The sequence below is a fragment of the Primulina huaijiensis genome, chromosome 7, assembly GCF_012295235.1.
Source record: "Primulina huaijiensis isolate GDHJ02 chromosome 7, ASM1229523v2, whole genome shotgun sequence".
NCBI classification, from domain to species: domain Eukaryota; kingdom Viridiplantae; phylum Streptophyta; class Magnoliopsida; order Lamiales; family Gesneriaceae; genus Primulina; species Primulina huaijiensis.
The window spans coordinates 6715612-6730793 of NC_133312.1; the positions used below are offsets into that span (position 1 = coordinate 6715612).

At 35.5% G+C, this 15182-nt stretch overlaps 2 protein-coding genes across 4 annotated transcripts; one reads left to right on the top strand and one right to left on the bottom strand.

Moving 5' to 3' along the window:
• Nucleotides 1–1877: 1877 nt before the first annotated feature.
• LOC140980896 (uncharacterized) lies at nucleotides 1878–3571 on the top strand. 3 transcript variants are annotated; one of them, XM_073446997.1, is made up of 2 exons: nucleotides 1878–2689; nucleotides 2765–3571. In XM_073446997.1, the coding sequence occupies exons 1-2, from the start codon at nucleotides 2266–2268 to the stop codon at nucleotides 3526–3528; spliced, it is 1188 nt and encodes a 395-aa protein (XP_073303098.1). In that variant the 5' UTR covers nucleotides 1878–2265; the 3' UTR covers nucleotides 3529–3571. The 3 variants fall into 3 exon arrangements, with proteins under 3 accessions (XP_073303098.1, XP_073303099.1, XP_073303100.1); XM_073446998.1 differs by having other exon boundaries at nucleotides 2798–3571; XM_073446999.1 differs by having other exon boundaries at nucleotides 1879–2335; nucleotides 2457–3571.
• Nucleotides 3572–3579: 8 nt separating this feature from the next.
• On the bottom strand, nucleotides 3580–6657 carry LOC140980894 (non-specific phospholipase C2-like). Its single transcript, XM_073446984.1, has 4 exons — nucleotides 6136–6657; nucleotides 5028–5682; nucleotides 4111–4290; nucleotides 3580–4016 (listed from the first exon to the last, which is right to left on the bottom strand). The coding sequence occupies exons 1-4, from the start codon at nucleotides 6562–6564 to the stop codon at nucleotides 3721–3723; spliced, it is 1560 nt and encodes a 519-aa protein (XP_073303085.1). The 5' UTR covers nucleotides 6565–6657; the 3' UTR covers nucleotides 3580–3720.
• Between the last annotated feature and the right edge of the window lie 8525 nt (nucleotides 6658–15182).

Here is a 15182-nt window from a genome sequence, read left to right on the forward strand (position 1 = left end):
TGAGCATGATATATTTCGAAAATAAATTAAATATGACTTTGAAAATTCGATCGGCATGATATATTCGTTTCCATTTGTTATGAAATCCCCTGAATTATTCGTTGTTCGATATCAGTTATAATATTTGAAAGCATGTTGAATTATTTGAAATGCACTGTAATGATTCGATTTAGAAATGGTAAAGGAAATTCCGAACTTTGATATTTTCTGTTTAGGCCCTGATGCGGTGGGTTATAATAACCGTTCCTTTGGCCTCGCCCCTTAGAGGAGTAACATATAGGGGACTGATCAGTAAAACCATAGAAAATGAGATGATTTTCAGTGCTATATTCGTATTTTGTTAGTATTTGATTCAACATGCTTAATATTGAAATTACGATAATTTATTCGTATGTATATCCTCGATATTTGTTATGCACGATCGGCCCCCATTTACTGAGTATTTCCCAAAATACTCACCCCTTACATTCCCACCCAGATAAGAACGAGGAACAAACTGAGAATGAAGAGCAAGATTACTTTTGGGGATGGTGATGAAGCGAATCCAATTCGAGACCAGTCGAATTTAATCCGTCTGTCAATTTTATCATCATGTATTTCGCTTCCGCATTTCGTTTTAATCGCATTGTAAAGACGATTACTTAATTATGAAATAGACTGGTTATTTTGATTACTACGAGGCTTGTTGTTTACAAATTGTGTGATTTTGAAACAACGCCGGTGTCGACTAACCCCGGTCTCGGGGCGTGACACTAACGTTTCCGCTATATATTATAAGTCTGGGACCCACAAAGAAAGTCGCCGCCTTTGGAGTGAAGAGATGGTCGGAAGAATTAATGGAGGGAGAAGAAGAATGTTGATGGTGATAATGGAGGGAAAATCGTGAAGGGTTCTTATTTAATTAAAATTTTAATATTAAAAAAAATTAAAACAAAGTCTTAATTTAATGTACATATTAATTGCAATGGAGAGTTATAATTAATTTTTTTTTGAAAGTAGAAATCTTTTAATATGAAAATCTGACACGAAGACTAATTTATAAAATGAAAGTATGTCCGGAGATTTTAGGGTTGATTCTATCCTACATGTAGGAGCACTACTTCTATGATAGAATCAAGGATCCAAATTTAACCACACATACATGGGGTCCACTAATTTTTTTATCCATCCAAATCATGTGCATCGAAGCTACCGGATTTTAGGTTATATGTTAAAGTTATAATGTCTTAAAATAAAATAAAAATTATCAATTATTTTTCCACATAAAAAAACTTGCGATTTAGCGAAGCAGCCGACAGCCCAAAAAAATCAGCAGCATAGGGTAGAACAAAAACCTTACATGGTCTTGATCGAGGCACTCTGCAGGATGTGTGTAAGCCTTTCTTTGTATGACATGGAATACTAGATTTTTACTTTATTTCAAAATTTTCTGCTATATCACCAAGATTTAGTTGTCCTTTTGTCACATTCAATATGGATCTTTACATGATTATAATTAGACTTCTTTTCACCGTCAAAAGCAAGCTTTCATTGTATGGCGATGCATGCTTTCAACCGCTTCGTGATATTTAAACATTTGAGTATCACGTAACGGTAAACTATTTGAAAATTTAAAACTACTTGGATGTATTGTTTGATTAAACTTGTACTTTTATTTCATTTCGTTGAGAGAAAATGAAATTTCATACATATGTTTCTTTCGATCCATGGTAGTTTAAACCGAAGTATAATTAATTTAGAAATAGACATTTGGCATGTTGCCTAGAGTAGTGGAACAAAAATCATGGGACTTTGAATTCTCGTTGGATGGATGGGGCCTCCGTTGTCTTTAGTGGGACAAGTTTTCATGGAAAAGAAAGTGGAACACGCTGCATTTTCAAGCAAAGCAAAACCACCATCTTTACCTAACAAAAATACTATCACACCATCATGTTCTTGATTTTTCATTATTTCTCACCTACCACTAAATAAATTATCTTCAAAATATTTGAGAAAATTATGGAAAACCTTGTGTTCTTAAATCACAACATAAATACAGATGGACTCGAGCTTTTTTGATTTTCATACATACATATTATGAATACAATTTGCCTAGTGTGAGTGAATAAAAAGAACAGCTACCTATTTTGCATTCTATTCCTAAGTTGTTTCTTTCAAGCCAAGTTGATGTTTTGGTTTTCTTGCATTTTGTTTGCTGTATCAACTCTGTTTCTTGACCAAAATCATCACCTGATCGAATCTTGAAGTTCATAGAATCTGCATCAAATGAACATGGAAACCACTCGATTCACCTACAACCAGATATCGGACCAAGAATCTGAACCATCCTTTTCGGGTATTCTTGAAATCCATGTTCATCATGCAAGAAACATTCACAACATATGCATATACGACAACCAAGATGTTTATGCAAAATTCTCCCTCACATACAATCCTGATGATGTTCTATCTACCAGTATCATCAATGGAGGCGGCAAGAACCCAGAATTCAACGAGGATTTGATCATGAAAATCAACATAAGGGATGCTGTGCTCAAATGTGAGATATGGATGCTTAGTAGAGCCAAGAATTTCATGGACGATCAGCTTCTTGGATTTGCTCTTGTCCCAATTTCTTCTGTTTTGGGTAAAGGGAAAGTGACTCGAGATTTTGATCTTTCTTCAACTGATCTGTTTCATTCCCCTGCGGGTACCATCAAACTTTCGCTTTCCTTACATGCAAACACTCCGCTGAATCTAATGTCAGTTCCTTTCGCTGATTCAGTTGCTGATTCTTCTACCACTTCTGAACTTTTAGTGGATAAAAAGATTTCGGAAGATTACTCGAGGATAGAATTTCCTGACATAAATGTAGTTGATGAAAATCAGCAGATGGTTGCAGAGTATTTTGATTTGGCTAAAAATGGAAACCTTTTAAAGGCGGATGGCTTGTTCCTTTGCCTTGGGGCTGCGTCAGATGTGCTTATCGACGACTATGAAATGGCTGGTAACTCGTCTGAGGGGTATCATTCGGCTTCAACATCACCTGATGGAAGTATCCAAAATTCAGGTCTTCACAGTTCTACCATGACAAGCTTAAGTGGAGATCGAAATCTTGTGGATACAATGGAGAAAAGAAGTCAAGTGTTCAGCGATTATTCGACTTCGTTGGATGATAATGGATCAATCATAGCAGAAACTTCTATTTTGAAGAAGAATGACGATTCTCAATTTGGAAACAAGCTTAACTTTTCCAGTAAAGACGAGGAAAGCAACATAGAAAGGAACAAACATGCAGCGAAAATAGCAAGCAATATTAAGCTTGAGGCCGAGGAGTCCGCCATGCAGCAACAAATAGTTGACATGTATATGAGGAGCATGCAGCAATTTACAGAGTCTCTGGCAAATATGAAGCTTCCAATGGACTTAAGTAAGCCTCAAGCTGATGAACATGGCGATTCGGTTCAGAATCCGAATGAAAACGTAGAGCCCGAGGACAAGAGAAAAGATGGTTCCAGGGTATTTTACGGCAGCAGGGCATTTTTCTAGCATAAATTTATCATTTAATGGTTATGTTTCTAATATGTTGACTCGCTTACATATCAAGAAACAAGATCCTTTGCGTTCAATAACCTTCTCCAATCTCAGAAGCTCATGTTTTACACATCTATATATATTGTGTTTCAATTCCATATATTACATGACTAGAAGTTATTTCTGTTGATGAGAGAATAAATCAGTTCAAGGCTTCGACAATCTTGTTGAAAGGGAGGGCCTCATTTTCACAATTTGTTCGTCGTCAACTCCCATCATTGCAGCTGCAAATCCTGCTTCGAAGAAGCTTTGGACAGAGTCTTCCATGTATTTTTTCGCTTCTCTAACCGTCATGTCTTTCCCAAAATTCCCAAGATTACTCGTCAGTATATCATCTCCTCTCAACACAGCTGCTAGTTGTATCAGTTCCTGCTGAAATTCACTTACTCTGGCATCTTCATTTGCATCTCCTTGCCTGATCTTAACTGGAGTGGGAAGTTTCTCTACGTAAAAAAGAGCATCAAAACAGCAACTGTGAGAAAATTTAGAGCCAATTTCAGAAATTTAAAGTTGTAATGAAGCTAATCATTTAGTAACCTGCACAATCCGTTCTTGGAGTGCTGCGCTTGTTCAAAATGCCTTCAAATGTGCCAGCCCATTTTTCTCTCTTCGTTAGAGGAGGTGATGACAAGTTAAATATCTTCCTGACTGTAGCCGGAATAGAAGAATGCTCGTATTCCGAAGTCGGGTAAGGCGAGCCGTTGGGACCATGAACAACTGTACCATTATGATAATAATCTGAGTGTAAGACTTCCAAAACTAGAGAAACACAAATATGAACACGTTTAAGAGTTTCATCATGCATATTTAGAAGACTGTTCTGTCAAATGTTGATTGACGTAATGTAAAGAACAAGGGAGGATATTTTACTTTTTTACTTCTTATGTCCTTTTTGTTTATGATGCCAAAAGATGATGGTGAATAAGATCACTTTCCGTGATCAAAACTTAAAATCACAATCAGCGTCACCATTTTCAAACTTCAACGACCTTACTTATTATGACAATGAATGGCCGTGATGTTACATCAGATGAGGACAAGTTAACAATCAAATTTCCACTAGATTCTTGATTAATTTATTCATTTTTCAACCCAATTTCCTATGTTTCATCTATCAATGATCCATAATTTTGCACCAACTACCATATTTATTAAGCTAATGAATGGTCATAATTTTACATCAGACGCCGACAAGTTAATAATAAAATTTCCACTATATTCTCGAGTAATGTGTTCATTCTTCGACCTGATTTCCTATGTTTCATCAGTTCATGATCCAATAAATTCATTAAAGAGCTGCAACAATAACGGGATTTTTTTCGCAATTAGGATGAGCCATATTCGCATCTGCTGCATTAAATCAATGATTCATACCACGAGAATCCCATCTAGAATACTTTTCAAATCAAGAATCACCTTACAAGTAGTAATAACGAAAAAGAAATTAAACTCACCAGTGCCCTTTTCAATCCAAGGAGAAATAAGGATGGCAGGAACTCTAACTCCCAATCTGTCAAAATTGAACAAAAATGGCTCAGGCCCCACGATCCCATCGGGGTTTGGAATCCCACGATTCGGCGTTGGAACATGATCATAGAATCCTCCATGTTCATCATATGTAATCACAAACAGAGTTTCATTCCACTGAGGACTGCCCCTAATTGTCTCATACACCTCCTTCACAAACATCTGCCCCTGATACACATCATGTGATGGATGGTCATCGTTAGCAGGCTCGATCTTTGAATCTGTGTATCGTTGCTCGATAACAACGTAGCCCGGTAATTTTCCATTTTTAGCATCCTTCTTGAACGTCAAGTCATAGGGATGAAACTTCGTAAAATATTTGAGTTTTCTCAAGTTTCTGTAAAAGAGAGTGGCTGGAATGTTTTGGAAGTATATTCCAAATGATATCCCGGCATCATAAAGATCCTCAAAAATGGTTCGCTGCGGGAAGCCTTTGGCGAGCTGTGCAGGCACGTTGGACGTGGCGCCATGGGAAGTGCCCGAATGAACGTACAGACGGTTTGGTTGGGTTGAAGCCGGAACGGAGGCAAACCACCTATCCACCACCGCAAATTCAGACACCAAAGACTGGTACACAGCAACCTGAGAGCAGAATTTTAAAATTTTTGAAATTTCATATTTAATGTTTCTAAATATTAAAAAAAATCAACATTAAATTCATTCTCGTCCACCCTTTATCAATTGAACAAAAATATGCATTCCACTAAGATATTCAGCGTGAAAGATATTTTTATACAGAAGAGAATGGGACAAAAAACAACATAACAACAGGTCTATGCCCATTAAGCTTAAAGAAATGGCAAATTAACGAAAAGTGACATGATGGTGTAATGCAGATCATTAAAAGCTGCAACTTTGGCCTAACTTTAAAGCTTTAAATAAATTATTGCCACAAAACAGAAATGCCGACATTAAAAAAATAAATAAATAAATTCATACAAAAACCACCCAGCTGTTCTCCAACATGTGTATTTTCAAGCAAAGACAACAAATATAGAACCAAAAAAGAGACAAAAAATTAATGAAAAGAGTAACCTTTTCAGGACAAAATCCATTCATGACACTTTGTGGCATGTTAGGATCCATGGATAAAGCTTGCTGAGCAAACCCATTCATGGGGGGTGGTTTAACAGAAGTACCATTTGATCCAAAAATCTGTTCTCTAATAGCTTGAAATGAGTGGCCCGGATCAGGGTCTACGAAATGGGATTGATTCCCAAAGAAAATCTTGGATGAATTCGGATCACTTGTGTTGAGACGGTTGGATTCAGAGCCATGAACGCCATTGATTTCAGGGTTGAGCTTCTTCATCCATCCGAGCATGTGGTCGAATGAGCGGTTCTCCATTACCAGTATCACCACCGTCTTTATTGGGCTGGAGGCGGAGGTACGACACGGGTGGGAGGCGGTAAGGAGGAGGAGGAGGATGACGAAGGTAGCGGCGGCTGTGGCGGTTTTCGCCATTGATGAAATCTTGATTTTGCAAGTAAGATTTACTTTGAGGAAGAGAATACTTTATAGTTTGTATGGTTCACTGAACTCATGCTATTATGCTTTTTCCTTTTACAAATTACAATTTAAAACATTTTTTAAGCATAAAAAGAAAAAAATTATAATTTTTTCCCCGAATAAAAGAAATATCATATTTCTTGAAAAAGATTTGATTTTCATTCTCTTTTTATACTTTTATGATCTGGAATGTAGATCACAAAAACCTAATCTAAAATTACACGTGGCAAAGATATTTGGTCTTGTTTACTTCCACGTATCATGACATGTTTTGTCATTTAACCCAATTTGCATGCATTTATTTTAATCTTATCTCATTTTCATTTACTTTTGTATTCTTTTTTGTTGGGAGAGTTTGTTATATTTCAATTTCAAATTCGTAATTTTATCTTAAATTTGGAATTTTGTATTAGAGCAAGTGTTTTGTAATTCAATTGTTGATTATTGAATTTTATGTTACAAACGATTTTTATTTTAATAATATTTTACATTTTATTCATTCACACATTTATTTTATATGCATACTAATGTAAGATACATAGGTAAATCCCTTAAATATATTATAAAACAACAAATATGAAGTCGTATGTATGATAGTGATCATGAAACACATCTAAGTTATTGTATATTCTAAGCATGTTTCTGGTCAATTCAACCACCTAAAAGAAAGATAAAACTCGCTCGAGCGTGAAATTAACATAAGTGATGTTATATAACACATTTCACTGGTAGGGACATAGAGATATTCAAACACACAGATGGGGATGCTCATATGATGAGTTCACTGAACAATTTCCCTCTGACTTTACAAGTGATTATCATTTATCGAGTGGATAAGTCCGCGGTTATGGTTGTACACCATTAATCCTTACGATCCGAGACAACACTGAGTATTTACGTGCTAGTGTTATACTTTGACTCGTTTACCGGATCTATGAGGGTAATCAAGTGACAAGATTGAGCGTAGTGGCCAGACATATAGGATTCAGTGCATTGTATTCGGAGATTCACCTTCCGTATATGGGTGAGGATATCCTATATAATCTAATGAGTTTATAGTGCTTTGAATCTCTGGACATAGTATAAAATATGCTTTAAGGTAAAGTGGATCCCTAGTTGCACATGTGATGTCATTATGATCACTCAAAGATACATAGCATCATTATCAAATTCATATGAAACCGTCTATATACCAATGATTTTAGATTCTGTAGCGATATATGAGATGTGTAATGTCCGAAAAACCAACCTACGTAAACAGCATGCATGCAAATTATTTTCATTGTTTTATTTAATTGCTTTTAAATGCTTGCATGATATTTATTATATGATTAAATGTATAATTGCATGATTAAATGATAATATGACATGATTACATGAAATTAAGGATTTTACTCGAATATTCGATAATAGGCAGGGGAAAGGAGACCGGAGACGACTAAGACAAGAACATGTATTTTTCTTTAATTAATGGCAAGGCTTCCTAATATGATTAAAAATGATTTAATTTTCTTAAAACATTGGAGTTCGAATTATTTTACGAGTCGAGCTCAAATTTTCCCGGGAAGCCGATTTTGGGCAAACAAGGAGTTTAAAAGATCAAAAATATTATTTTATGGAAACTTATTTTATAAAATTTTATGTGTTGATTAAATAAGTGTTATTGGACTCAATTTAATTATTTAAATAAGGCCTAATTGCCCTTAAGCTTGCAAACCCAAAACTAAAACCCATTAGCATGTAATTAAATCTATAAATAACTAAATCTAGTGTTTATTTACCCCAAAATCACTATCGTAGCAGACGAAATTCACCCTTACACACACCTACAATTTCGAAAAATAGGAAGGAAGAAAGGCTTGTGTTCTTCGTCGTCCGGTCGTCCAACGTCGCACCCTCGCCAACGATCGTCTATTCGAGCGTTATAAACTCAAAGACACGTTTTCTAAACCCTTTCAAACACAATAAAAATCATAATATGCATGATTTAATTGATTATGCATGAAAAATATTGGTGTTCGATTATTTTACGATACGTTACGTATTTTCAGAGTTTCAATGATTTTACGCTTGTTATGAAAACGTTTTTGAATCCAACGGACACGCTGCCAAAACATAATAAAATATGAATGGAATATAGTCGAAACATGATAAAATTGAAGGAAATAATATGCTGGAAACCGTAGGAATCTATCAAGAGAAGAGTCGTGGGTTTGTAGGGGTTGTGCGAATTCAAGAAGGTTCGGTTGTTATGCATGGGCACTTGGGGTTCGACCAGGTCTGGAGGTTGGGCCCTAAGGTCGTGGTTAGGTCTTAGGAAGAGTCTTAGGAGGGCTAGGGCTCGAGTCATGGGCTGGGGAAGAGTCCATGTGAAGTGGGACTCTCCCTCAAGCGTGCGTGTGTACAACAGCGGCCAAGGGGGCGCACTGCTGGGGCTTGGGTGAGCTAGGTAGGTCCAGCAAGGTCAAGGAAGGATGGACACGGGTCAGGCCAGGTGCTGGAGCAGCTGGGTCGGCTGCTGGGTCGATAACGTGAGGGAACCGCATGGCAGCAAGGTGATCGTGCGGCTGCTGTCATGGTGCAGGGCTTCGTGCGCAAGGTCAGGGGCTGGGATGGGCTTAGACTGGGTCTGGGCGTGGTCCAGGAATGGTTAGGGTCAGGTGGGCTCGGTGGTGGCTCGACTAGAAGAGTCCTAGTGGGCTAAGAGTCTATAGGAGTTAGTTTCAATCCATGCGCAGATTTGTGTCAACTGTCCAGATGAGTTTGACGAGCTAAAGCTAGGTTCTATGGGTTGGGCTTGGTCAGTAGGGTGCCTAGATGGGTTGTCTTGGGTTTGGCTCGAGGTGGCTCGACCATGGCTCGAGTATTTTAGGAGATGGCTCGGTGAGTGCTAAAATGGGTCAATATTTCGAATTAAAGAAGAAAAATTGGAACCATGGGTCCATGGGTGTGGTTCATGCCTCACAAGGGTAGAATATATGATAAAAATGTTATGTTTAAAATTTCGAATCAAAATAACGAGTTTTGGATTTATCCGAGATTTAATCGCCGCAAGAAACATTAATTAAAGAATTAATTGAAACACCTAGATTTAAGCTTAATAAAATTATAAAAAATTAGATTTAAGCTTAAATAATTATTTGAGATAAGCTCATGTATTTAAAAGTGAAAAAGAAAAGGATAAAATCTTGGCAAAACGATAATTTTGTACTTTGAAATACGAAAAATCTTGGCAGCGTCCCGAAGGATCATAATACATGTTAAATGATATTTTATGATTTAAAATGTTAATTTTGATGAAAATATAATATTTTATGATTTATGGATATTTTATGATTTTTGGTAAAAGCTGTGCAATTTTCATTGTCTAAAATGTTATTTTTGGAAAGTTATGATGATTTATGATTTTAAAAGAAAATGAAAAATATTTTGAGGAATGTGAATTGAATGTGACAAATGATATATGATTTTGTGAAGATAACGTGAGAGTCAAGGCCCCAGAGGGAGCCCATATTCGGGCCAAGGTCACAGAGGGATCCCGATTATGGGAAAAGGCCCCAGAGGGATCCCCACGATCGTATTTCTACGGTAGAGCCTAGTGCTCACCCCCATGGACCATGTGGAGCTAAGATTGCAGTCGACCAAAGGATAAAAGCTAGTCACTTTCAAAAATCAAACTTGGTAGGATCGGTTATGAGCTGAAAGAGTATTTAGAAGGGGGGAGGGGGGTTGAATAAACACTTAACGATTTTCACGGCTTTTTGTAATATTGAGTCAGTTTAGTGATAAACTGAAACTCGAGAATCTTGTCAGTCGATATTAGTCAGTTAACAAGTAATGTGCGGAAATAAACTGACTGAAAGATATAATATAAACTGAAATAAGAATACAAAGATTTTATGGATGTTCGGAGATTTCAATCACTCCTACGTCACCCCTTCTATCACAAGGATATGATTTTTACTAAAAGACTTTGATCGATACAAACAATTGAAAATACCCACTTCAGTCTTGGACTTAACACTGTCAAACTGAAACTCTTAGTTTACAAACGAAATTCTCAGTATTCAACTGGACTTGATAAATATTTAGCACAACTGATCTCTTTAAAATCAAGTTTTTCAACATCAAAGATTTGTGCTAGAAAGCTCAAAATATAGCCTGAGTGCTATCAGTAAATACGATAAGTGTGAGCTTTGAATCTTAGTATAATTTCAGCAGAGTGATTGCAAGTCAGTTGGATATCTTTTGTTGCTTCGTCTCTGCTATTTATAGGCTTCTCTTCCAACAGTAACAATTAATACAATTTGAAGATTTTATTTATCAGTTGTTTGTCATGTCAACATTCTTCTGACATTCGTACACTGCAGCTTTTTCTGAAATGCGGCACTCCCACTATTAGTTTCAGTCTGCCTGTACTGTTGTCGGTTGAACGTCCTTATTCTTGACGTGTTCAGTTGAAAGATCAGCTAATAAGCAATACGTGATAAGCTTACAACTGTTTGTAGCAACTGATCAGTCAGTTGTCTGCGTAGTTCAGTTGCCCTTGATTATCTTCACATTAATCTTCAGTTAAGACAACTGTCAGTTGGCATGTTTTGATCAGTTACCGCCAGTCTTCTTGATCACTTAGTTTGATCTAATAAACGTTCAATTTGTTAAACCACCGAAATTTAGTTTCCAACAATTTCTCCCTTTTAGGTGTTTGACAAAACTTAGAATAAGTGAATTGATCAACTATACTTTGTAGATAAAATAATTTCTTTATTAACAACTCTTCCAATGTACAGATTTGTACAAAGAATGAAAGAATAAAAAATCTTGTAACTGATTAAAATAACTCAAAATCTGCAAAAATCTTCGACTGAATAAGTGTAGAGTCTGTCTTCTAACTGATCTTCTATTTCTTAGCTCTTTTATCAGCTGATGGTTGGTCACTTGGTTGACTTGGTCCTTCTTAGATTCCTTTTGCTGATCTTCCTTCTGCTGATCACTTGGTTGACTTGGTCTCTTCATCCTCGTCTTGATAATCAACCGGTTGGTTTATAAAATCTGAATACTAAATTTATGGATGGTATTGGTGGTTCTAACCATGCAGTGAATGATCTCAATAGTGATGGTAAATTCTGCTATATATATCAATTGAACAAGTGTATCATTTTATTATCTAGTCTAGACTAATATGGTACTAATAGTTGCTAGAGATCTATTGATTACTAATATTCACATCACTTCATCCAAACCGCTAAAGAAAATTTTTAGAACTATCACGATGCCGAGAGTTGTTTGCTAACATATTGAATCTGTCTCACACTGAGTAGAATACCTTTCCATGTTGTGGAAAAAATTTGTGAATACTTGTTGATGGAACATGTTAGAATATTACATAGGAAAAATTCCTGAAAAAATAAATAGAAACATATAGATTATGTAGGAATGAAGTACAATAATAAATAAAATTAACTAAAGAAAGTAACTAAAATAAAAAATTTTCAATTTCAATCCCCAACAATTGCGCCAAAAACTTGATCTAGATTTTTTACGTTGAAAATCCGCGATAAAAATAAATATTTTATACTTGAATAAATCACAAGTACTCGAGTCTAAGTTACAGTATAGTGTACAAAGTACGAGTATTATTTCGACAGAGATTGATTAGATTAATTCACTTCAAACACAATTATTTAGATAACTAGAACGAAGATATAAATTTTTTTAAAATAAGTTGAAAGTAAATAAAATAATTCAACAACCACAACAAACATAATTTAAATCAAATGAATAAACAAACAATTATGGGGATCTCAGATCACCTACCCTGACTTTTTTTAATGATTAAATTTCAATTCATAAACCATGTTTTTGACGGAATATGCTCTGTTCAACTATATTAATATAATTAATAAAATACAGTAACTAAGTGTCCTTGTGTTATTTAACAACTGCAATCGTATTAATGAACCATGGAATTCTCTATTTTTGGACCTATTGGACTGTGACTATTAACATGTACTCAATCTTAAATGTCTATGAAAGTTGTAGATCCAAGATCATGTTACTCTATCATGTTATAAAATCCCATCTCGATTTCACTTGTAACACATATAATCACTTCGAAATTGATCGTGCTCCAAAGTTGCTCTAAAAAATCAATTACATAATCAAGTATGCTTACAAAACCAAATTCAATCTTCAAAAAGAATGCATAACATAAATGTTTGTGGTAGGATGAAGGATCCCATAAATCCTAACTGAATTAAAAGATAAAGAGAAAAATGTTGTTAAATTCTTGTTCTTCTTTTGCTCTCCCTCTTCTCCTACCTTGTTCCTTGCTTGTGGCGGTTGTCTTGTCTCCAATTTGATGATTTCCACTCATGTGTTAAGGTATCCTCTTAGCCTCCAAAAATCCACCCAAAGAAGGAAAGAAATCGTCCACAAAAAAGCTTCTATGTTGAGTTGAACTCGGGCAGTTAAGAATAACCGTCCTAGCGCGACATGTTCTATTCGTGCTCTTGAAAATCATTCAGGTGCACTGGGGTGGTCCAGAATTATCACCGTAGCGCAAGCTTCACCGCCTCAGCATTTAAATTTCTTCTTTCTCGCGCTGGGATGGTCCGGAATTACAACCCTAGCACGCCTTGCACTGTCCACCTTCTTCAAAACTCCTAGATTTTCATAATTTCCGGCCATTTTTCCTACAAATCAATAAATCAAGGTGAGCCGTGATCATATGCAACATTTAACGACAAAATGAACGAAATGTGGACACAACACACACAAACTTATGGAAACATAGACTAAAAAAATGCAATAAAATACATAAATATGACCCCTATCAAATATATTAAAGTTAATGAAAACGCTAGAAACTGAAATAAAACTGATAAAAATATCTAGAATCTAGAATGAAAAATTGAAATTTCCTTGAACTAATGCTATGGGATTTTTAAGATTATTTGAAAGTTCGAGCGATGTGCGTTGTTGTAGTGCCCGATTATCTCTACAAATGATCTCATTGATAATTACATTGGTATGGCTACCATTAGGGGTTTAAAATATTCGTTAAGATAGGTTTAAGTTCAATATGATATGACATATGATAAATGTAGTATCATGCATTTTGTGAAATGAAATATGTATGTGCAAACTATGTAAATGCATTGACAGTACTTCTATGACACTGATGCATTAGTATCGACATTGAAATGTGTAAACCTATTGCGATATTGATGGATATAAAAGTAATGAGTATTGAGAAATTGTATGATGGATGTGGTGATTGTGGAAATAAGAACATGTTTGGGGAGGTATAGATAGTGATTAATGAATGTTATAGGACATAAATGAAATCTGTTCATATAATGATGATTTAAAAAGCTTAAAAGGAAGAAAATGCTGGAAAATTCGAGGGAAGGACGCCCCAACGGCCAAAATGGATTGCCCGGCACCACTAATGCAAGAAAATCAAGTTTATGTCTAGTAGGGCGCGCCCCAAAGGCTAAAAAGGGCCGCCATTAAGCCCTGCAGAACCAAGGCACGCGCTCTAGTGGCTAAAAATGCCCGACTCAACGCCCGGTCTGCGAAATTTTGACTTCAAACGCGAGGGCTTCAAGATTTCTATCATTATTCACTACCATACACGAAAAATAGAGAGAACCTGGGGTTCCTCACGTTTCTTCCTCAAATTGTACCCGAAGATCCATCTTCACCTCTAATCAAAGTCATATTAGAGTTTTACACGGAATTTGACACTTAGAGCTACAAGTTTTCCTTCAATTCATAAGTTTATGCTATGTAAATCATAGAGTAGGGGTAATTTTCAAGATTAACATTGCAATGATGATATTAATTGATGTTAGTGTAATTTTGACACCCTAGAATAAACAAAAAGCACTCCAACAAGTGTTCTTAAGCTTTGAGAGTAAGTTGGACTTATTCTTTGATGTAATATATGAGCATAGTATAACTCCATCATGATTTTCAATGGATTCATGCTATTTGAATATTATGCATTTCTTTAATGATTCCTAATACAATTATCATTGTTATATATTGATAAACATGCATCTTGCAAGTAAATGATATGCTATAGATATGAAAACAAGTAATATGATAAATGAGCATGTTGATTAATGAATATGATTGGTTAATACCTGAAATATGGAAACTACATTGAATTTATTGGCCAATTATGCTTATAGATATGTATCATAGGACCTATCACAGTAGCTCATTAGTATCATGGATCATATGATCAACCACAATAATATATGAACACAATAGTATATGATCAACCACATTCACTTATAAATATCATATAACTTGACCATAATTTTTACGCTATAAAAATTCGTAGTTTGATCACGAATTGAATATCATGCCCTTTCTTCGCATATCGATACGACAAAGCGCAATTTTATGAGAACTTGCGGAGTAAATCTCGAAAGCAAAAATAATCATTAAAATTTATTGTAATATAGGTAAGTCAAAAATTGATCGGTTGGATTTAAGAAAAATATAAAAAAATATGTTTTTAAGTTAAGTTTTTTTTAAAAAAAATAAGATAATGGCGG

What these genes read in the sequence shown, in the direction of transcription:
- LOC140980896 (XM_073446997.1), top strand. Translation starts at nt 2,266, where the DNA reads ATGAACATGGAAACCACTCGATTCACCTACAACCAGATATCGGACCAA. An exon ending in TCTGTTTCATTCCCCTGCGG is followed by an intron (nt 2,690 to 2,764) that starts GTACCATCAAAC and finishes TCGCTGATTCAG; the next exon opens with TTGCTGATTCTTCTACCACT.
- LOC140980894 (XM_073446984.1), bottom strand. Translation starts at nt 6,564, where the DNA reads ATGGCGAAAACCGCCACAGCCGCCGCTACCTTCGTCATCCTCCTCCTC. An exon ending in ATGGATTTTGTCCTGAAAAG is followed by an intron (nt 5,683 to 6,135) that starts GTTACTCTTTTC and finishes TTCTGCTCTCAG; the next exon opens with GTTGCTGTGTACCAGTCTTT. An exon ending in TTGGATTGAAAAGGGCACTG is followed by an intron (nt 4,291 to 5,027) that starts GTGAGTTTAATT and finishes ATAATGGTACAG; the next exon opens with TTGTTCATGGTCCCAACGGC.